Source organism: Arvicanthis niloticus, chromosome 13 (genome assembly GCF_011762505.2).
Source record: "Arvicanthis niloticus isolate mArvNil1 chromosome 13, mArvNil1.pat.X, whole genome shotgun sequence".
In the NCBI taxonomy this organism is placed as follows: Eukaryota; Metazoa; Chordata; class Mammalia; order Rodentia; family Muridae; genus Arvicanthis; species Arvicanthis niloticus.
In genome coordinates this window covers 40278146-40302448 of record NC_047670.1, presented here as the reverse complement: position 1 = coordinate 40302448, position 24303 = coordinate 40278146, and the positions used below count along the sequence as shown (strand labels likewise).

Here is a 24303-nt window from a genome sequence, read left to right as displayed (position 1 = left end):
CATTGCTCATCTGCCAGGCTTCTCATAATTCTTCCTAACTCTGGATACAGTTATAATTCAGGGGAATAGATGTCAAGGGAGGTAGAGAAACGATGGCAGTTTTGTGAGATGCCCAGGAAGCAGTTCTAGAACTAATTTGTAATAATTCCTTTCTTAATCTGGGTGGTGAGTAGTGGATACTCTATTAATTTACACATTTATACACTTTTCATTTTATGATTTCAAGTAAACAGAAAGCCTGTGTGCCAGTGTTTCCCACTTAACCGCTGAGATGCATTCTCCCCTGGGAGCATTGAAACGGACTTCATTGTTTCTCAGCAGGCTGACAAAAGCAGAAAGAAGCATTGGGTGGGATTCTCAGTGGGGTGTGGGCTTCTGTGACCCAGGTAGATCTATGCTTTGGGCAGATATTCGTGGCCTGTTGTTGAGCTGAGATGGTCTTTCTATTTTTCTGAGGCTTAACCAGAGATGTGTTTATCTTTTAAACATATCTTAGCCATAAATACTTATCTCCACCACAGGCATCATGAATTTTAATGCTGTGATGAGCAGAAGTCTGGGGGCTTCATCTGGTCTCACTGGATGGCAGTGATGCTTCTTGGCTATTATTTCCCAGGCTGCTGTTCCATTTCTTGAATGGCCATTGCTCCTGTACAGTTATTGAAGAGTGTTTGAGGTTAAAGCATTTCATTTCCATTGTTGAATAGCTGGGGACAAACAGCCTAAAAAATTTCAAAGGGCTTAACAAATTCTTCCTAAGCCCTAATATCCTAAGTCCAGCTCCCTGGAAAATCTACAGTGTAGTCTGTTGAGTGGGGGATACAGAGGTAACAGAGGCAATCCACGCCTCCTAAGGAACAGCATGCATGCCCACAGATGATGTGGAAAAGCATGCATACAGACAGGCCTTAGAGACAAGGGAAGGTTCCTTCTAACTGAGGAAAGGCTAAAGGTTCTGACAGATACGTGTTTACTCAAATGTACAATCTTTGTATGCCAAAACTGAGGAATAGAGACATGGGGATTTGAGCTAAACTGGAACATTTGAAAAGCTGGCACATGAAAGGAGTATCACCTCCAACTCAGTCACCAGTTAAGTCAGCTTCCACACATTAGTCCCAGGGTACAGGGAGGCACTGTACTTCTCTCCATACGCCTGTAAAGATCACGACAAGCCTGGTGGTGCCTCGTGAAGGGCCACATGTGTGGCGGGAGTTAACATCTATTGCACAATCTAATAGGGCCATGCAGGGTGCTGCTTTAGTAACAAAACAAGAGTAGCAATCAAGAGACCAGAAGAAAGAGGTGGTGTTGAGTAAGTGATGATTAGCATGGGGTGATGAGAAGTTCTCAGATTGGGGCTTATATCTTAAAGGCGGGATTCTCAGTGAGAAGTGGCCTTCTGTGGTCACTCTGAGGTACCAGGGTGTGAGAAAGAAAAACCAAGTATGACTTGACAGGTTTCATATTGCAGCTTCTCTAATGCTCTTTGCCAGTGCCTACATAAGATAAAGGGCTTAAGGAAGAAGACCAAGGGGCCCATTGTAGCCTATTATTGATTGGGCACCCAAATGGAAATAGATGGTTGGATGTGTAAGTTTAGTTTTAGGGGTCAAGGTACCAACTTCTAACTTTTGGAAAGCGTTGTAACAAAACTTGAGATCTCAAAGCAGTAAGCATAGATAGAAAAATCGTAAAGTCCCAGTGACAGGAAGGGGCTTTCCAGTGCGATGAGGTAGACAGATGCTCTTTTGTAGGCCTAGGCCATAAAACAAAATAAAGGAGACAAAACTAGATGCAGAGCAAGAAACATGCTAGAACTCTTGAGGTTTTCTTGTTTTCTAAGACTGAGTTTTTAATGAGAAATTTCTACATAATTTTTTAATTACTGGCAAATGTGGTAAGAATTTTTCCTTAAATAACTGAAGTCAATGAGTGAATTGGTATATAAATGAGCTGAGTACTGTGGAGGAAGCAAGAATCCTCCTTAGAGAAAGAGGAAGGGATGGAGAGACAGACAGACAGCTCTAATGCTGGCTAGGTGTGGTGGCACATGCCTGTAATCACAAGAGGGGCCCCAGCAGAAAAGTTGCAAGCCTGAGGCCAGCCCGAAGTATATATCAGGCCCTGTCTCAAAAGCAAAGAACATTCAGTGTACTGCCAGCCTCTGGACGTGTTCAGTAAATAATTGATGGTGGTTTTCTCTTCTTTCCTTTTAAGAGGTTCCAGCGATACACATTCAAAAGAACTCCTCGTTGTAGCAAGTAGCCACTCATACCCCTTCTTTGCTTCCTTTTTAGATCATGTACAAAATGAAGAAAACTATGCACAAGTTCTGGATAAGTTTGGAAGTAATTTTTTAAGCAGAGACAACCCTGACCTTGGCACTGCTTTTGTCAAGTTTTCTACACTTACAAAGGAACTGTCCACACTGCTGAAAAATCTGGTGAGTCATCCCATAAATCTTGAAGCAGAGCACTAGCTTCACCAGGCATACAGAGAAGAATCCACTACTCCTCGCCTCCACCCTCAGTTCTGGGAGTGAAAAGTAAAATAACAGGCCGTGCAGTCCTGCAGAGGCCATGGTTTTTACAGATTTCAGGCTAACACTTCTAGCCTTGTGTCTTTAGCCCAGCTGCTAGCATGGTGGCTATGTCGAAGGGAGAGGAGCCACCTGATTGTCTTCTATATTCTACCACTGTTAACTGTTTTGAGATAACTGTTAGCAGATTTTATTTTTTTCCTTTTATTGAGAATAGATTTTCCTTTCCATACAATATACACTAATTATGCCCCCCACTTCCTTGCTACCCTCCCTCTCATGTGGATCCATCCCCTTTCTTACTCATTAGAAAAAAAAAACAACAACAGGCTTCTAAAAGATAATAATAATCAAGTAAGGTAAAGCAAAAACAACCATGTCATTGGAGTAGGAGAAAACAAAGAGAAGGAGAAGAGCGCAAGAGACAGGTATAGGTACAGGGACATTCCTTAGCACGCTGAGGAATCCCATAAAAACAGTAAGCTGGAGGCCATAGTACATAAGCAAAGGACCAGTAGGATAAAAGGAGGGGAGAAAAATATATAAAAGAAAAATTTAAAATGAGATAAATTTTAAAAATAAAAAAGGAAAAGCCCTGGCATGACATCACTAGACAAGGAACCCCCAGTGATGCCGTTGAGCTCCCTTTCTGTCGCCATCTACCTGGAAGAGACTTGTTTCCTTAGTGAGGCTCTCTTGGCAGAGCTTCTAGGTTACAAATAGGGACGTGCATTTTTTTCTCCTTGCAGCTCCTGAACTCCATCTGACATAGCCTGTGCAGGCCCTGTGCGTGCAGCTTTTTTTTTTTTTTTTAAACTGGTTGAGAGAGTAAGGATGCTTTCAGTACTGAACAGGCAATGGAAGTACACCCTGTCTGTATTGTATCCCACTTGTATGAAGATACCCCTGTGTCTTCATTCTGCATATCATTTTACAGTCCACCTAACACCAACCCCTTATATACCTTCAAGAAAAAGGATTTAGGATTTATGGAGTGTGTATGGCAGGAAGAATCCTAAAATATAAGATCTTTAAAGATGTTGACCCAAGAAGGCAGAAGCAGATGGACAGCGGAGTCTCTTTGCCAGCGCCATGTCTGGGTATCACCATATCTTAACTGCATTCACATTGTTGGGCCTGACCATGTGTGTGATTGGTTTGCTGAAAATATTTTTGCAAGAATTGTCACATTTGCCCTTGATTTGATTTAATCAAACATCATATAAGTCTTAAGAGGTAGGGGACCACAGCAATGTGATTTATTATTATTTTTATTTATTTATTTTTGCCATATTTTCCTCAATTCCTATCCTGGAAAAGAGCCATTCTACCTTCTGCCTCCCCCAGCATTGCACTTTTGCATCCCCTAAGGATCTGGAGCCTAAGTGCCTTGGGTGGGTCATATATCAGATGAGCCTCTGTGTCCTTGACTGGTAATCTTGTCATAAATCCAGTTGATACAAACAGCTTACAGTAGAAGAATACTATTTATTTGAAAAGTCTTCCTACAGTCTCTTATGCTGAGTGTTTTGAATAGTTGAAATGTTTTCTCTTGTATTAAAAACATGCATACATCTGTTTTCCTGACCGTTTAATTTTAATTGATGGGTTTTGTCATTGAATAAGTCATAAGTAATATATCATGTAATCTGAAAAAAATGTTAAACATAAAATACTTTGTCTTTTCAAAAGCTTGAAAAAAGACAATGTTCCTATACTTTTTGGTTTAACAAGCCCATGATGTTTCTTTAACTTTTAGACTACTGGAGCCTCGTTTCCTCTTTCTTCTGGGTAATATTTGCCCCTTGCAGTGGGGGTTGCTTATAGACTAGTAAGCATGGGTGCTGTGGGCCAATAGTAGAAAAGGAAGTGAAGTAAGACTCACCCTCACTTTGGTAATAACTGGCAGAGAACCAGGAAGCTGTTTTCCCAGGGCTACATCTTGTCACATGAATATCTCACTTTCCAGAAGACCAGATGTGCTTTGACATTAGCCAAGAGTCATCACCCAACAAGGTTCCCACACCAGTCTGTATATATATTTGAGTATACTGCAAGTTGATGCTTAACTGTGTATCCACATGCACAAGACAATCAAATATGTATTGATTTAATATCCATGTATGTCCATATAAATTGAGGTTTACAGAAGATCTTTGAACCTGGCAGTGTGTGTGGTGAGTGCTTGTTGTTTGATGTAAAATGGTCCTCACAAGCTTATGGTCCTAGCGTTGTTCTGGGACAAGTTTGTGGAACCTCTTAGACATAACATCCAGCTGACACAAGGATGGAGGTTGAGAGTTACAACTTGGTCTAAGTCACCTACTTCTGATGCACCAAGATGTGAGGTGTCCCGGCTCTAAGCTCCTCCTCAGTGACCTCCACCATGCCCTCCTCACAGGCTGAACTATGCCCTCCCAAACTGAACTGAACCTTTCCTTCCTTACGTGCTTTCTGACAGGTATCATATATCAGTGACAAAAAAAGTAATTATTAAAGTGATGTGTGACTGTCTTACCATAGTACCTAGCCGTTCTGTATTAGGCGGCCTCCCCAAGAGTGCCAAATCCTGCTGAGATGATGGCAGCTGTTGGTTCACACTGCTAGAAAGCAGCCAGAGCCCACTGTTCTGCCCCTGCCTCAGCAATCTACCACTCTGTATATTGCTTCTGCCACTGTATATTCTGGGAATTCTCCTTCCCAAGCTAAAAGTGCTGGTCTTGCTATTTTACTGGCTATACTCAGTCCAAGTTTTATTTGTTTTGTTCGTGGCTGTTTTTTGTTTGGTTGGTTGGTTGTTTGGTTGGTTGTTTGGTTGGTTGGTTGGTTTTTGTTGTTGTTTTTTTTGTTTTTGTTTTTTTGCCATGTCCTCTCTTCTTTCATAGAATAATAGAAATCTAAGGTATAACAGAAAGAAATTGCTGTAAGACCTAATTTATTTAATTTCATTCAGAAAATAAAAATAAATATTTTCTATTGAAGATGGTGAGCATTCCTGGTGAGCAGTCACAGAAATAATCATTTTACACAAAAGTTGGTTCAGTTCACATGGTTATCCTTCTTGGGCTGTCTTTGCCCAAGAAAACTGTAGCTTTTCTTGACAAGCGTGGCATTGTGCTGGCATCTCTGTCTCCCTTGGATCTGCCAGTGGCTTTGGCTTGATTCCCATAGCTTCACTGTGCTTTGCCCTGTCAGATGCTGCTTGCAGGGCCCTGAGATGCAGCACTGCTTGGGCCCAGGCTCTCCTTTAGACTCTTGTTGGAAATATTCCCTAACTCTTGGGAAATCAGCATCAGATGGATAGTTTCCAGGTCTGCAAGCTGGGGTTGTCTGTAGGTCCATTTGATCAACAGGTATTGCTGCCTCTGAGTGTCTTGCTAACCAAACACAGGGCAGAGAGGCATCTTTTCTGTGGTCCCAAATCAAGCACTGGACTTCTTACAGAGACTGAAAAGCATATGCCAGAATTGATGAGATTTAAATAAAGCCTGTAGCCTAGTCACCTGTCATAGTGTCAGTTTCTAGATTTTAATAAAATTACATGTAAGCTGTTGTTGCTACCAGGAAAGTTGGTTGAAGAGTAAACAGGATCCTCTCTCTACCGTGTTTTCAAATTTTTAATTTTTTGAAATATATATCAAAGTCTGGGCATCAAATTGTAGTCTGTATGAAGAAGGAGAAATATTCAATAAAACATCACTATGTCAAAATGTCATTGTAAAGAAATATACAGGACCAAAGTTCACTGCCCCCCCCCCCCATTGTGCCCGGAGGAGGCTGCTGTGTGGTCTCATGAATTTTCTTTTCTAACATCAGTTATGTGCTTGTCATTCTGAGAAGATGGGGGGATCTAATCTGTGCTTCCAGAAGTTGGTATGTTAGGTTTCTTATGTCTAGGAAATGCTGCCTCTCAGTGGTGAGGAACTAGAGAAACTGGACATGGTAGGTTTGTTCCCTTTACCATGTCTGTGACAGGATATAAGAGCTTAAGCTTTGACCTAAAGAGGCTTAGGAAAGAAAGGTTACCAGCAGCTGCTTCCCCATGTGGCCTGGAAAGATACCTACGTCTTTGGTTTCTTTTCTTCACTTTTATAAAATGAGACTAATGATCATATGAGCCATGTCACTCTCAGTGCATGGATTGCATGGATTGAGGGTCTGTACAAATACCATGGTGAGTAGGAGGGACCTATCAGTGCAAAAATACAGTTTGTGTTGTAGGATTTTCAGGAGTTGTGTAAAGCACCTATGTATCATGTGGTTCTTGTGTGATGGTGTGGGGTACCTTCCACCCCTCCTACTGTGCCCATTTGAGATTCAGTGTATTAGTGAGAATCCTTTTACAATGTACTTTTTATAATAGATAAAAATAGATAAAAGTAGACTGCTCCTAAATTTAGCTGCTTGTAGTTTCGTTGCTCATTTGATTAAATATACAGTATCAAGATTAAGTTCATGTTTTTAACCATTGAAAAGAAAGCAATAATAAAATGGTTGCCTGTTGAACAGTACTGGCTGGTCATGTGATCCTAGCGAAGGACATGAAGCATCAACAGACAGCTTCACATTCCCAAACTTAAATTGCTCTGGGGAAGAGATTCTCTGTGGTTACGAGGACGCCATTAAATGCCATGGCCTCCTAGTTTATGCCTCAGCCGGCTTACAGGCTGTACACAAACCTTATTTGACAGTAGTGAGCTGTGCCCAGAGGCCGTCTAGTCCAGGCAGGACTCTTGGTGCCCTGGTCCCTTCTCAGCACTACCCTTTCCACAGCCCTGCAGCTTGTCCTTTGGCAATTGAGGGCAGTTACTGCTGCAGAGCTACTGGCACAGAGCAGACAGTTCCGCAGTGGCAGAGCACTTCCTGTTTACAGTTTCTGACTGCAGAAGGTTGTGGTTTGGGTTAAGGATTGCTTTTTGTTTTATTTTGTTTTTTGTTTTTAGGTTTCTTTTCCTCCAGATGAAAATATCTGAAAACACACATGTTGGATCTAGATTTTTATCACATTATTTTTGAGAATTTTTTTTGAAATGTTAAAAAGTGTAGAAAGAATAGTTATGCCCAGTGATAAATGCTGGTACCCTGAACTCTAGTGCATTTTTAAAGATCTCGTCTTTTTTTCCTTTAAATTAAAATATAATTACATAATTTTTCCCTTCTCATTTCTCCCTTCAAAGCCCTCCCCTGTGTCCTAGACAACACCCCCCCCCCCCCAATGTACTGGACCCCTTGTTCCCTCTCAAACTCATAGCCTCTATTCTACGCTTACAGATGTGTGTCCTGCCCCTTGGTAATTGGATAACCAATTAAGCACTCATTCCTGGGGAGGCTATTTCAGCATTCCATAGTTGCCTCTAGTTCTTTCTCTAGAGGTGGAGACACTGAGGCTCCCCTTCCATGCTAGTATGACATGATGACTCATGACCAGTTAGCGTTATGGGACATTCTGTTAAGTAAGGTTTTTTCTCATGGGTGTGGGTGGTTGAGCAAGAGGGAAAGGATTTGGGTGTTTCTTTCTTTTTTTTTTTTTTTTTTTTTTAATGAAAGTTACATGTGTTTACAATAAAACAGGGATATGGAAAGAATTAAAAAATAAGGATTATTACACAATTTTAGTGTCTGACATTTTAATGTAATATTTCTTTTAATACATTTAGACATAGATACTGATTGCTTACATATCTAAGTGTGTGTGTGTGTGTGTCTGTCTGTCTGTCTGTCTGTCTGTGTCTGTGTGTTTGTCTTATGTTGTGTCCAAAATCCTTACAGTTAGATGATCTTAGGATTCCTTAGGATTCTGGTTTGTATCTTAGATAGGAAACAGTGTACGTGCCATGTATTCTATAATGCCAGCAAGCTGTTCCCTTTGCAGTGAAACATTGAACGCTCCTGTGGAATGAAGTAAATCAAACACCATGATGAGTTCTACTCCAAGTCAGAGCAACCTACAGTGAAATACAGTCTATCATGGGATCATGGGTGTCAACAAAAATGGAGATCATATATTTATTTCAGAAGGTTTTAGAGTTTTTTCTTGTGTTCTGGAAGCTTAAACTGTCTGTAACTTGTAAATAAAATGGGAAAGTGCTAGTTGTAGCCATACCATAACTAATGACTTGGAATTTTCTCTCATCAGTATATAGTTACCATGCAATAAATATGTGCAGTATACTGAAGTCACATGTAATCCAGGCTGAATTGTAAATTAAATAGAAATTCAGATAGTGATTTTTAAGTAGGACTGAATTTCCAGCCTGTAACATTTGCATGTGGCAGGTAACACATTCATCAAGAGTATGCGCTGTATCATTGTGAACTGATTCTTATACTGACAGAACAGCACTTGGAACCAGGAGAGGCATGCTTTAAAGTTTTGGGTCCATGTTAAGAAGAAGGAAGAAGGAAAGAACCTGGTCACTTGATAGAGATTTGTCCAGAATCACATTAAAAATGACACTGTGACACTTGCTTATCAGTATGCCTTTTTGGTTTTTTTTTTTTTGGGGGGGGGACTTTTTTTGGTTGTTGTTTTGTTTTGTTTGCCTGCAGTATCAGCTATTCAATACTAGCCACTCTGGGCAATGTAAGAGAGGCTGTCTTTAATTTAATTAAATAATTGATTTATTAACCTAGTCTCATCCTCAGAGCCATGAAGCCAGCAACATTGCTATTATTTTTATGGAAACTTTTGCTTACCTAAATAGTAACACTAGTTTATATTTACAGTGTGCTAGGCACTGACTTAAGCACAGTCCATGTTGTATTAGTCCAGGTTAGTGAGTATCTGCCACAGTCGTGAGTGTAGGAAACCTTAAATTCCTCCTCCTGTCACATGGCTTGTCACGTGGCATCTGAAGGAGTCTGGTTCACATAGGAAGAAATCAGAGAGTAAGGCACATGGCTGCTCCTCACAAGGTTTGGTATGGAGGAGAAAGATACCAGGTAGGCTCACACCTTTTCACAAGTCTCCAGGTGTTCTTAGCTTCTATCTTAGCTTCAGAGGACCAGATAATCAATGTTTGATGAGCATTGCCTTCTGTTGTTTCTGCATCACTGACTTGCTAGATCAACCTTGGTAACTGCAGGGAAATGGAATCACACTTCAGGTAGTTGTAAGAGCCCTTCAAACCTAGAGTCTCCTCTACAGCACTCTACAGTGGCTCCAAAAACACATGCATACGCTCTTGCCGGCATAGATCTACCATTAATTTTAAAAGTTCTGTTGATTTAAATGAACAATTAAAGCAGAACACAGATGTTACAAGATAAGACTGACACTAAGATAATTAACTTTTTGTCTGCACACTCTTTATCCCAGAAGTCTCCAGAGTTCTTTTTCCTCCCCCAGATGTTATAGGTGCATTGTGAAAAGGAAATGCAGATGTTTCCCTTGGCTCAGAGAATTCCATGAAGCTCTGGCCTACAGTCACCCCTTTGGCCCTTTGCCTTCCCTTTCTTGGCCATTTTTCATCTCAGGAATGTCCTCTTCCCTAGATTTTCTCATTCTCCCTAACTGCTTCAGGTTAAGTCTTATTTTGGATTCCTGGTGGGGAATGTTGTCTCTGTAATTGCCTCAGATAAGGCTGGTGCCCACTTCCACACTTGACTGCTGGGAGATAATACAGTCAAGTCAGGGCCCCTTCCTGTGGACGGATGTCGGCAACACTAGGCACAGATTACCAAGAGGAGCATGGCTGTTTGAGGCTCCACTTGTGTGTTCAGGATTGGTACTTTGGGCTGTGCATACCATACCCTGCCCAACTTTACTCAGCGTATCTGTCTGCGTATCCAACTTTACTCAATGTATCCGTTTGCCCCTGCCTAGTGATAGAAATATCAGACTGAGTAAGATGGAAACCTTAGCCCCATGCCTTGTTCTCTGGTGAGAGCTCTTTCTAAGAAGCGTTAATATTACTCAAGGAGACTTGCAGCACACATTTGTGTGCTAAATGATTAGGCACATGAGAACAAAGAATCTTAACCAGGTTGATGCTTCCAAACTTCTTTGATCACCGACTTTCTCATGTAAGAAACACGGACTTCCCGTTGAACCCCTTTGAGAAGTGCCAATCTAAATGCTAACTTAAAATGTTGTTAGTTCAGGTGAGCCATTTCTTTAGCTGTGTTTATTCTTAATTTCATTCTGCTTCTGCCCTTCTTAAGTTCATTTCTGATTACATTTAATATATAATGCATGTTTGTTTTCCAGCCAGTTGCTTCTTACACTCTTTTTGTTTGACACTGTGCCCTTTTTCTCCTTTGGTCCTTCATGATTACACATGAAGACTTGCCTTTCTAATCCAGTCTTCAGGTAGCGACTCAGTACCTCTGCCTCTAGAAGTGAGTAGACTGCCCATTGACACACTGCTCACACTGTGTGTACTAAGACAGTGAAAGTGGAGACGCCTGAAGGTTGGCAGAAACGCTGTAGCTTTAGAGATGGATGCCCATCTCTACACACTGAGTTCAGACCTCTGCTCTGCTGCTTCACAGGCCTGATCACCAGAGGCAGGGCACTCATTTTCTCTCCCACCCATCCACACTACAGGGGTGCCATGTCTTCATGCTAGTGGGATCCTTGTCCTGACTACAAATGGCTTAGAGGGTTCTGTTGAGAGTATGTTTTTAAAAGCTGGTAGAGACCATTTCCCTTAGATAGCATTCAACAGTAGTTTATATTGCATATTACAGTGAATCCAAAATGTAAATTAAAAGTAAATATTAAAAATAGAGACTTTCTAAAATGTCCCTTGACTCAGCAACTTTTAGCAGGTGCCCATTGTATGCCAGGCTCTGTGGTAGTCATGGTTGTCCCTTTCTGTTTGAGAATGCTTGCATGAAACATTTTGATAGCTCATTCTAAAGACTTCCTTAATTTCATGGGGGAAGAGAAAGATGGACATAGAGACAGAATTTTATAAAGCCCCCTGCCTTTGTGTTTACATCAGTAGGGGAGACATTATTTGATTTCTTGGAAGCAGCTGATATCCCAGATTTGTAATCTAAGATTCCTCATGTGCATGGATGCCCTGAGCTGTATCCACCAAGAACATACCACACAATTACCCTTTAGGTAGATTTTTGAATTCTGAACATTTCCATGAAGGTCAAATGAAATGTTTTAGAACATGGAGATATAGCCCAAGAAGGAAGCCACTGGCAGCAGTCCACTCTGTTCTGCAGAGGCATCACTGTTCCTCCTGACACACACTAAGCCCAAGCATGCCAGCATACAGGTATCTTAAGTTGTGCTATGGTCTTCCCAGAGTCAGCTGTTGTAAAACCTGAATAGGACATGTTGTAAAACATGATAGAGACATCATAGAAGGCAAGGAAAATGTAAACTGATGTCACAGAATGGTTTTGTTGTAATTCACACATGGTAGATTTTAAATGACATGCATAGAAATAAATTTTAAAGTCTAAAAGTTGGTCAAGAACTGATTATCATTCCAACTACTAAGGCCAGGCTGCCTTTGTCAAATCAAGACCCAAGTGTATAGGCTGTGTTCTTTTGCTTCCTTGTTTGTCTTAAATATTAGAGCTCCATTTCTCTTTCTGGTGTAGTTGTTCTCTGGTGGGGTAAGAGGAAACAGTGCTTTATTTTCCCTGTAAGGAGATGTTAAAACATACCTACTGTTTACATGATCTTAAGTTAAGGATTTCCATACCTTTTAATTCCCACACTGCTCTTTCCTTTGTGTAATGTTTCCAGGAAAATTGGAATCCCACTTGAATCCAGTCTTCTCAGATGCCATCAGCATATGATGGGCCTTGAGTTTTCCAGAATTCTCTAGAGCAGCTTTTGACCTCCTTCTCCATGGCAGTTGTACTTGAGACCATAGACAAGGTGATTTTCTCTCTGGCTCGAGGTATTCCCTTGTCAACAGGAATTTGGATTTTCTACTTTGGACAGCTCTAAGACTCAGAAAGTGGCTCTCTTACCTTAATTCACTTGAAGAGCTTACTAAGACTTGGGCTGTTGGAAGCTCTGGTCAGTTGGATTTGGGAGTCCATCTCTGATATGTTTTCAGGTAGCACTGAGAAGAGTGGTCCAGGACACAGTCAGAACCACTTGCACCTGCGTTCTGGAATCCCCTACTGCCATGTGAAAGCTACAGCTTTTTCCTTCAAACCTGCTATCATACTGGTTTTTTATTTTTATTTTTATTTTTATTTTATATACTGATTCGATTTGTAACTTGTGTTACTGATCAACCATTTGCTGATATAACTGAGTCTCAGTTACTTGGGGAGCTGAAGCACGGGGATTTGGGAAGGAAAAAGGAGGGCCGGAGAAGAATGAGTGTGTAGCACACATAAAGTGGTGAAAGGTTGCTCATGTTGTGAGTGCTCCTACACCCAGGACCAGACTCATAAAAGCCTTTTCCTGTCCAGGGCAGCTGGTGCTGATCTAGGGATAGCCACAAGGGAAAAGGTTGCCAGGGCCAGGCCTAAACTTGGGGGTTTGAACTTGACTCTGGCTAGCAGGAAGCAGGAATGGGTTTTAAACAGGAAAGTGATGTGCCCCGATTGTCACTTTAAATGAGTATAGCAAGACAGAGGAAATGAGAATGGCCTTTGGAGTAAAGCAAATTGCCTTTAATAACCTGGCCATCTGTTTCATTCATGCTTTGGCATTTGTCAAGTTTACTTAACCTCTCTGAGCTTGTACCCTCATTAATCTAGTGAGACTTAAGACCAATTTTAGAGAGTTCTCTCGACCTCAGTAACTTTAGATAGCAAAGGCTAAGCACAGTATCCTCTATCATTTTAATCAAAGGTATAATTTAGGCTGTGCTGTCTAGATGCAACATAGCATAATGGGATTCGATATTATTTTAAGAAATAGCCTTGAAGAATGAACAGAAAAGCCAGACCGTAGTGTTTACCATGGAGAGCATGTGGCGCAATACTTGCAAGCAGTATTTTAGATCCCTAATTCCCTCATTACCCTTTTCTCTTCCATTACTGTTTAGCCTTCCAAATGTGTCTTAAATATCTAAGAAAGTAAACCTAGTTCTACTTAATTGAGCCCATCTCCTACCTAGCGTTCTACATACATTTCAGTCCACTGAGTGCATCTCACATAAATCCCTCACGGGTACAGGAACTTGGTTTTATCATTTGCACCTCAGCAGTGAGGAGACCAGGCCTCTAAAAGGGTAAGTGGGGGTGACTTGCCCAAGAACACACTCAGCTAAATGTGAGAAGGTAAGTTTGGGGTACCCTGGAAACTGAGAAAAACTCTTAAAATCCCAGGCAGATAAAGTAGCATTGACTTTCTTCTGGAGGTAAGAGTAGCCTCAGACCATGAACAAACACTCCCTGTTTCCCGTTGCTGCCTGTGCAACAAAGAAAAATTTAAAGAACAACCTTAATTTAATGTGTCAGTAATAGCTGATGACAGTGGTCCTTTGCATCTATATTGTATACTTTTAGTTTCTGAAACATTTTGGGAAACATTCTGAAACATTTGGGATATAAAATAATTTCATAAATAATTTGATGACTTCAAAGCCACACTTGTTTCATATTTAATGCTTCAACAAGGTACTATGTAAAAGCTCTGTGGTGCTGTTCTCAAGCAGCCAACTCCACGGACTCACGGTAACGCACAGTTACTGTTTACAGGAAAGGAAACAGCTTGGAAGCTGAATCTATTAATTTTACCATTGGCTGAGCTGAAAACACAAAGATCCAGGTCGTCATTGGCAGGAAGGCATTTTAGACAGGAAGCAGAAAAAGGAATGCACTAAGGGACCAGGGCAAGATGTAGTACCCAAGTGACTGCATCCTCCTTCAGGCCCCATCACCTGCATTTCACCACCTCCCAGTAATAGCATCACCTGTGCATTCTTCAAGGGATTGATCCAGTCATAGTCATAGCCTTCATGATTCATTTGTATCTGGAGACTTGTGCATGGACATAAGAAAAGATGTGCCTTACTAATCTGTGTGTTTTCTAACCCAGTCAGGCTGACAGAATTAGCAGTCGCACTTGAATAATCAGTAAGCTTAGTAACATGATCGAGTTCCAGGGGTGCCTCGTTGGTACCCTCTGTTATTCTCCTCTCCCCAGACCATTTGCACTGGCACTGGCTAGTTGGAGGAAATACTGGGGCACCAGAGAGGTTAAACAGTCACTCATAATAGTGATGGTCACATGTATCTGTGATTTTTTTTCCTCTGTGTTATAACATTCTAGAAAGCAGTCTAGTGATAAACTCTTTAAAGTTTCTTTTTCCATTGTGTTTTCTTTTAAAGTAGTTAGCATAATAGAATGATGGATATTACTGTGACATTTTCATTCATGTGTGTGTGTGTGTATGTGTATGTGTATCATGTGTTTTCTTTGCATCCCCCTACCACCTCATCCAGTTTCCCTTCTTCATTGTTCCCATTTCTCTCCCCAAATGGTCCCTTTTAAAGAGGAAATTTAAATCTAGATTTTTTTTTTTTAATTTTTTTTTCTTTGGTTTTTTCGAGACAGGGTTTTTCTGTGTAGCCCTGGCTGTCCTGGCACTCACTCTGTAGACCAGGCTGGCCTCGAACTCAGAAATCCGCCTGCCTCTGCCTCCTAAGTGCTGGGATTAAAGGCGTGCGCCACCACCGCCCGGCTTAAATCTAGATTTAATGTATGAAAGGAAACACACAGAATTTGTCTTTGCAGTGCTGGCTTATTTCACTTAACATGATGATCTCCAGGTACCCATTTCAAATAGCTTTAAGACATTCGGTTACTGCCTAGGGTGTGAAGGAGTTAATACTCTAGACAGAAAACCTAAGTTATACCAGGGAAACGCCGATTTCACTGCAGGAGCTGGCTCATTATTTTAATTGGATTTTCCAAAGTGTTGAGCAAGTCAGCAGATTCGCATTAGCTTTGCTTTGAAAGAAATTGTTTCTTTCTGCAGAGGAGAGAGAACTAAGGAGCAGTGGAGAGAGCCTGTCAGAATTAGCTAGAAATGAGGAATGCAAGCAAACCATGTCCTCGTTAATTAACAGAGCCCTGTGTGCGTGTGGGAGGGCCCATTGGCAGAGCTGGACTGGGGAAAGGAGAAACTTCTGGCCTTCTCTGGGGGGCAGCACTCCAAGGCTCCCAGAGCACAGCTGTGAGTCCAGGTTCGGCACTGTGGCCTGTGATGCTCCTGTACACTGCTGTGCTCATCCCAAGAGCCTCTCCCCTCAGAAGCTTACCCTCTGAGAAGGAGGAGGTAAATGCATCAGTAGACAGGCAAGAGGGTGCCTTAATGAAGGGGTAAAAAGTCAAAACAGAATATATTTGTTTCCGCACAGAGCAAGAGTTGTTTTTCTTCAGGAAGGACCGTGACGGGTTATTTGTATGATGCATCATCAGAGCAGTTTGTGAGGAATAAGTTTATTTTTTTTATAGAAGCGCTTATTAATTACAATTATATGTTTAAGAAATGCCCAGTGCACTATGAAAGGATAGCTTTCAGCCTCCTTATCTAACTTCTTCCAGATTCCAGGAAGGGTGTGACATAGGGACTGGCAGAGGACAGCCCCATAAGGAACAGCTATTTGTTAGAAACACATAATGTAAGCAAGCATCATCCCTGAAATGGTGTTTAACATACTGTTTGCTTAATACGATGGAAATAGAAATAGTTTTGGTTTTTCTGTAGATAGTGTTTATCTTTGAGAATGAGTCTTGCTGTGTAGCTCACACTGACCTAATTGGCAAGCCTCCTGCCTCAGAGCAGAACTTCTGCTTCTTGTGGACTTAAATAATGTGAAAGCATTTACACTAATTGGATTTGGTTACTATAGAAAGGGAAATAGTTTGAATGTTGGGGAAATTGATGCAGAATAATCAATACCATTTTAGTAAAGTGCCATCAGAATGATCCATGGTACACTTTTCCTAAAACATCCCTTAAAGGCTAATGATGGTAACAGCAGGAAGTCTGCTCCCATAGTCCTGGGCTTCTGTGTTGGCTATACTGAAATTGCCAGTGGGGACAACACTTCAGAACTTTGACAGAACTTGCTTGGGTTGTCAAGATTTCTGAAATATTAAGAGAACGAAAATACTGGAAGACTCTGGAATCCTAGGACTAAAATCTTATAATTCACCTGTCACAGAGATATCTGGAGGAACAAATGTTCTCTTCATTGAGATTTCCAAGAGAGAAACAGTTTGTGTTTCAGTTCTTCTCTGTTGTCTTCCTGGTGCCACTCAGGTAGTTTAGTTGCCTGTCACCAAGGGAAGGAACTTTTTCCTGGGAAGGGAGCTGAATAGAGTTGGTAAATTTTAGTATTTTTTTTCCTGTGACCTTTTCCTAAGCTTAACCACTGGGGAAAATCCAGATTTATAAATTTATAATGTATTGTCTGTTTGGTTTCTTATTATTCTCCAAGAATACGTGTGTAGATGACCACAAAGAAATTCTTAATTCTTGGGGTTTTCCATCAGTGCAGAGCCTCAACCCAGTGCTTAACCACAGTGATGACATTGGTTACTCAGTGTGGTTAGAGCATAGATTTTGGAGAGGCTTGTTCTTCAGAAGAACCTTCACCTTTTGCATTAACCACAGATTTCATAATTCCCTTGGTGGTCTGTGATGCAACCTCTGTGTCAAGGTAGCAGCAAGCTTCCATTATTGCTTCATTCACAAGGGGTTGAGACATTGATGTTAAGTATCATTTAGGAATGGAAGTTAAAATGTGTTTTTAATCTGTGTTTTTCATATTTGAGCAAACAGTCCATTGCTTATTTTTAAAGGATGTTTAAATATGTATGTGAAAATGTGTACATGTTTGCATGTGCATACCTGTGTGCAACCTTAGCAGTTGTTCTTAAGCACTGTCTTGTATCTTGAGGCTAGAATGATCTCATTAGCAGAGGGCTTACCAAGTAGGCCCAGCTGGTGGTCACAGAGCTCCAGGGAAGTCTCCTGTCCCTATTCCCAGCACTAGAGTTACAAGTGTGGGTCACCAGATAGATCTGCCCTTTTTGACATGGGTTCTGGCCTCTAACTTAGGACCTCATGCTCACAAGGTTAGCATTTACCAATTGAACTCTCTCTCCAGCCCTTTAAGTAATAATAATAATAACAACAACAATGGAAGAAAAAACCTCCTTCCTCCTGCATCTCATCTATCCCTGTGTCCTTCAGAGCACTGACACCAGCAAATTACTGTGTTTCTCTAGAAATAATATACACATACAACCTTTTCCCATCTTTTTAAAAGTAAATCTTATCCTCTGTAAGTACTTTTTATTCCTCCATATATCACATAAATAAGGAAATTTTTTATAAGTGCTATAATTTCCCAAGCCAGCGCCCATTGTTGGGCTCGTTGTTTCCGTCCCTATGAACAACCCTGTAGGAGGGGAACCTCGGACAGCCAGTGCTGTATGTCAGACCTTCTGCAGGACCTGCTGGAGCCGCAGTTCAGCACAGCACACTGTTTAGGCTTGGGAACATAAGCATGGGCACGCAGCTCCTGTACACTGGGGAGATGGACAATAAACAAATGAAGTGAGAAGCACACAAGTGGTGGGGGATGGGTAGTCCTTTGAGTAAAGTTAGTGCCAACATGGTTACCAGTGGAAGGGTTGATGCTGGCTTAATTAGCAAGGGCCCAACCTCACCAAATAAACCACACTTACCTCTTAAGAGCCTTGGGGCATAGGGTACTGGGGGCTTATACTCCCAGAATAAAATTGAGAGCTAAAAGCAAAGTATCTCCAGTTTAGTGTCTATGGCAGAGGGCTGAGTTCTATGGATCTTTATTTTCTCCTGTCACTCCTAAGACGTTTTCAACCTTTTTAATTTTGAGGACCACAATAATAAATTCTAAGTGGAGCCTTAGTAAGAGAAGGTACACCTAGTCTTACTGCAATTTAATATGCCAGGGAACCTTGATAGTAATGGGAGACCTGACCTTTTGTTGAGAGAAACAGATGAGTGGATGGTGGAGAGAGGGAGGGGGCTGACTGGAAGGGAAGGAGGGAAGGGAGAGTATAGAATGGTAGGCAGGTAGGTAGGTAAGTGGATGGATGGATGGATGGATGGATGGATGGATGGATGGATGGATTTATTTTAAAAATACATAAACAAACTCTAAGTGATCTTTTTGCCCTACTTTCCAAAACCATGATTGTGGATTCTCATAGACATTTTAGATCTGGCAATGTAGCCTGCTTGCTAAACTGAACTGTATCTGTTACAGAAGACAGAATTGCCTTGACAGGAATCCTACGCCCTCTGGTGGTTTATACTGGAAAACCTTCCTCTGATGTAAAGTTTAGCAAAGAGGGCAGGCATGACAGAGCTGCTGGGAAACCCAAAGTGTGAGCAACAGGGATGCTCTGGGAGAAGACAGAGCCAAAATACAGGACTTCTGTTCCTTGCTCCCTACCCCTCATTTCTGGATTCATAACTGGCATTTTAAAAATAAGTGGATTTTCAGCACTCACTAGTGTCTGTAACCTGGCCCTGAACCTGTGTGTTGGCTCACTCCATCCTCACCTGCTGGCGGTAGGATGCAGTCCCTCCACTCTGCCATCGCACAGCATTGACTGTCCTCATGTCATATAGCCTTGCCGTGCATCTGCTGTCAGTATAGAAAGAAACTGCACTCAGAGCAAGAAGAGTGGGCTGCTCCTGCCTGCCTGCCTGCCTGCCTGCCTGCCTGCCTGCCTGCCTGCCTGCCTGCCTGCACAATGTGTGGCTCCTCTCTCTTCAGTAAAGAGTAGATAGACAAGTGGACAGGCTGACAAGTAGACATACTTACGTGGGAGAACAATGTTCTTAAAGGAGGAGACCCAAACCTATCTCTGCTTAGGGTCTGCAGGCTCCGCCAGCTCCAGTTTCCCTGGGGATCACCATGGTCTTGATACCTGTATGTTAAACTGTCCTCCGGCTCCTCCTCCACTGCTTCCTCCAGCTGGGCAGCAGCTCAACCTCTTTCTTCTCTAGACTCCTCTGTACTGTGTTAAAGTGCAGACTATGGCTGCAGAGCAAGAGAAAACCTGCTCCCCAACCTGTTAAAGACTTGTTTTAGCTGAATGTTGTGGTTCATGCCTAGGGACCTGTAATCCAAGGCAGAAAGATTGTGAATTCAAGGGTAGCATGGGCTACATAGGCAGACCTGTCGATGATGATGATGATGATGATGATGATGATGATGATGATGATGACAATGACGACAATGATAGAAATAATAGCAGCTGAGGCACAAGCTGTGAGCAGAACAGCTAAGGTCCCTGTCACCAATCAGTGTCTAATCTCATGCAAGATAAATATAATCACAGATAAAGTACATACTGTAAGAGCACTAAAAGAAAACAGTAAAGGATAGTTACACACTTCCCTCCATATTCTTGACAGGCAACTGAAGAAAAGACAAACCAAGAGTTGCAATTTGATAGAAGTTGCAAGTGCTGGAATGAATAGCAGTCGCTTGTACCCATCTGTATGTGCTACAGCAGTATCTCAGAGCATCACTCTGGGACCACACTGCAGCTCTCTGTTTACAGCTGGGATTCTTAAACATCACTTCTCCCTCCTCATTCCTACAGCGGCGTGTGGGGGCTTACACTAGCAAGAGGATGGCATATACGTGCAATAGACATATAACAGATATACAGCTCTCCACTGAGCCCTGGGTGGGTGAGTCCAAGGAATAGGTTTCAATGTTTATTGTGCACTCTTTGAACTGTCTGCCATCTTTTCTTTATGTTGATTTTTTTTCAGCTCCAGGGTCTGAGCCACAATGTGATCTTCACCTTGGATTCCTTGTTAAAAGGAGACCTGAAGGGGGTTAAAGGAGTAAGTGGCCAGAAATTATTATTTTCAGTCTTCAGTTGAAAGGCTTGGGTTTATTCGGAGTTTTTTCTTCCTTCTTTTACGTAGTAGTACTTATAGTTGAAAATCTCTGAACATTTTCAACATAAAATATTCTTAGAAAATTGTCATTAGAGAAAGTGTTGCGAGCTTACATAATAGTACTGACTGGGAACAAGACTAGGCCCTTTCAGAAAGACTGGTAGCTCCTCAGTTGGGGTGAGGGAGGTGGGGGATGGGGGGGGGAGGGAGTTGGGCCCCAGCCTGGCCTTCTAGGGTGATTGATGTGGATCAGGACTGAGCAGCTCTGGCTTCTGCTTCTTTGATAGGACCAGGAGGGCCTCACCCTCTCACCTCTGTTGGGCATCTTACCTGTGAACAGTGCACATGTGCTTTCAGATCTCCAAAAGAAAGTTGGTTTTGTTCAGAGGTTTTTTTAGTTATTTATTGGAGGAAAAATAAATGACAGTTTTCATTTTCTCATTTTCTCTTTCCTAAGGATCTCAAGAAGCCATTTGACAAAGCCTGGAAAGATTATGAGACGAAGTTGTAAGTGCTGCTTTGTTTTGTTTGTGATGTTATGTTCATTGCCATGAATTTCCACAAGTTGAGAACAGGACAGAGCCCCAGTGAACTAATATATTATCAGTGATCTAGTTAAAAGCCACACACACAATTATGCCAGCACTCTGGAGGCTAAGCAATCCTGGGCAGCAGTGAATTTGAGGGCTGCCCGGGGCTACATGGTAAGACAGTACCTCAAAAAAACTAAACAGCCAGAAAACCTTACACTGCCTGTGCTGTCTGGAGTGGCAAGCACTTGGTTGGTTCTTGGAATGAACTGTCAAGTTGGGAGCCTATGTGTATGGACAATGTTGTTTTAGTATCATCACTGTCACATAGCGATAAACCATGTACATTTCTGTGTAGTACAGCAGTTAGGAAATAAACACTAACTGGTGATTAGGATGCCATTTTTGTCTGCCAGGACTCACACCAGTATGTGTTTTACACACATGACTCCTCGGCACCTCTCTCTGTCCTTCCGGAAACTGAAGTCTAATTCTAGATTACCCTGAGGAGTTTTGGAAGGTCATGCAGTTAGTTACCATTGCTCTGGCATTCGTGCTGCATCTGTCCGATGCAGAGACTGAGTGGTATAACTTGGGGCCAGAGAAGTTGACTCTGGGATTTTCATGGGGGTTTAGGAGAGTCTTAGGCTCAGGCTGGCCTCAAACTCATGTCCCTCCTGCCTGTCTCTAGTTGCTGGAGTGATACATCCACCACACACGATCCCTTTATTCCTATTCTCTGAGATATTTGTGACATCAGACAGTGGGTCCATAGGAAAGTATATCTGTTTCATTGCTTATGTAGGCGTAAGTTTGCAGAATGAAAGCCATATCTGTTCTCTGGAAAGCAGTAGCAGCCAAGTGAGAACAGAAGCAGAAGAACTTGGGAATCGAGTGTATTTTTCCAAAACTGTTTTTATAAAACTTGTATGACAGTGTGCTGTATGACAGTATACTGTATGACAGTGTACTGTATGACAGTGTGCTGTATGATAGTGTGCTGTGTGACAGCGTGCTGTGTGACAGTGTGCTGTATGACAGTGTACTGTATGACAGTGTGCTGTGTGACAGTGTGCTGTGTGACAGTGTGCTGTGTGACAGTGTGCTGTGTGACAGTGTGCTGTGTGACAGTGTACTGTGTGACAGTGTACTGTGTGACAGTGTGCTGTGTGACAGTGTGCTGTATGACAGTGTACTGTATGACAGTGTGCTGTGTGACAGTGTACTGTGTGACAGTGTGCTGTGTGACAGTGTGCTGTGTGACAGTGTGCTGTGTGACAGTGTGATGTGTGACAGTGTGCTGTGTGACAGTGTACTGTGTGACAGTGTGCTGTGTGACAGTGTACTGTGTGACAGCGTGCTGTGTGACAGTGTACTGTATGACAGCGTGCTGTGTGACAGTGTACTGTATGACAGCGTGCTGTATGGCAGCGTGCTGTATGGCAGCGTGCTGTGTGACAGCGTGCTGTGTGGCAGCGTGCTGTATGACAGTGTGCTGTGTGACAGTGTACTGTGTGACAGTGTGCTGTATGACAGTGTGCTGTATGACAGTGTGCTGTGTGACAGTGTACTGTATGACAGTGTGCTGTGTGACAGTGTGCTGTGTGACAGTGTGCTGTATGACAGTGTACTGTGTGACAGTGTGCTGTGTGACAGTGTACTGTATGACAGCGTGCTGTGTGACAGTGTGCTGTATGACAGCGTGCTGTGTGACAGTGTACTGTATGACAGCGTGCTGTGTGACAGTGTGCTGTATGACAGTGTGCTGTGTGACAGTGTACTGTATGACAGTGTGCTGTGTGACAGTGTGCTGTGTGACAGTGTACTGTATGACAGTGTGCTGTGTGACAGTGTACTGTATGACAGCGTGCTGTGTGACAGTGTACTGTATGACAGCGTGCTGTGTGACAGTGTGCTGTATGGCAGCGTGCTGTATGGCAGCGTGCTGTGTGACAGCGTGCTGTGTGGCAGCGTGCTGTATGACAGTGTGCTGTGTGACAGTGTACTGTGTGACAGTGTGCTGTGTGACAGTGTGCTGTGTGACAGTGTACTGTATGACAGTGTGCTGTGTGACAGTGTGCTGTATGACAGTGTACTGTATGACAGTGTGCTGTATGACAGTGTACTGTATGACAGTGTGCTGTGTGACAGTGTGCTGTATGACAGTGTACTGTATGACAGTGTGCTGTGTGACAGTGTGCTGTGTGACAGTGTACTGTGTGACAGTGTGCTGTGTGACAGTGTGCTGTGTGACAGTGTACTGTGTGACAGCGTACTGTATGACAGCGTGCTGTATGGCAGCGTGCTGTATGGCAGCGTGCTGTATGGCAGCGTGCTGTGTGACAGCGTGCTGTGTGGCAGCGTGCTGTGTGACAGCGTGCTGTGTGACAGCGTGCTGTGTGACAGCGTGCTGTGTGACAGCGTGCTGTGTGACAGCGTGCTGTGTGGCAGCGTGCTGTGTGGCAGCGTGCTGTGTGGCAGCGTGCTGTGTGGCAGCGTGCTGTGTGGCAGCGTGCTGTGTGGCAGCGTGCTGTGTGGCAGCGTGCTGTGTGGCAGCGTGCTGTGTTGCAGCGTGCTGTGTGGCAGCGTGCTGTGTGGCAGCGTGCTGTGTGGCAGCGTGCTGTGTGGCAGCGTGCTGTGTGGCAGCGTGCTGTGTGGCAGCGTGCTGTGTGGCAGCGTGCTGTGTGGCAGCGTGCTGTGTGGCAGCGTGCTGTGTGGCAGCGTGCTGTGTGGCAGCGTGCTGTGTGACAGCGTGCTGTGTGGCAGCGTGCTGTGTGGCAGCGTGCTGTGTGGCAGCGTGCTGTGTGGCAGCGTGCTGTGTGACAGTGTACTGCTGAAGAAGCACTGCTTTAGGAACCACTGTGTGTGTGAACAGTTAGAAGTACAACTGAAAACCAAAAGCTTTGTATGGGGGTCCTCCAGGGTGATGAGTGTTGAGTCCACTGTCTCTCATGGAAAGCGAGTGAGATGCGCCGTGAGACAGTGAGTTAAGCAGTCTCTGCTGTTAAGTCCTCCAAATAAGGCTTGAGTTTGACTTGGTTTTCTATTACTTCTATCAATAAATTTCTTCTGAGATACATTTCTTCCTCATTGGAGTGTGATGATGGCAAAGAAGGCAGTATAGCTCTACTTATGTAATAGGGGACTCATTGGGTTTTTGAAAACCACAAACAAAATGCCTTATACAGAGAGCTTATTTAGGCTCCTGTGCTGCACGCTTTCTCCAGCCCACTCTGGTTTCTGCAGTATACTGTTTTCACACTGAGTGAATCTATACTTTTCACTACTGCAAAAACAAAAAAAACGTTTAATTTATTACCTTTCAAATAACCAAGACGCCTAGGCACTTTCTATGGCTGTCTTCCTTGTA

The 24303-nt window shown here is 42.8% G+C and overlaps 1 protein-coding gene across 8 annotated transcripts in view; it reads left to right on the top strand.

The window, feature by feature from the left end:
* Asap1 (ArfGAP with SH3 domain, ankyrin repeat and PH domain 1) overlaps positions 1-24303 on the top strand; it is a 299267-nt gene that overhangs the window by 181705 nt on the left and 93259 nt on the right. For all 8 annotated transcript variants that reach the window (XM_034516215.2, XM_034516213.2, XM_034516216.2 and 5 more), the window contains 3 exons: positions 2301-2446; positions 20272-20346; positions 20861-20910. In XM_034516215.2, the coding sequence (XP_034372106.1) occupies positions 2301-2446; positions 20272-20346; positions 20861-20910 (271 nt within the window). The remainder of the gene's footprint in view (positions 1-2300; positions 2447-20271; positions 20347-20860; positions 20911-24303) is intronic.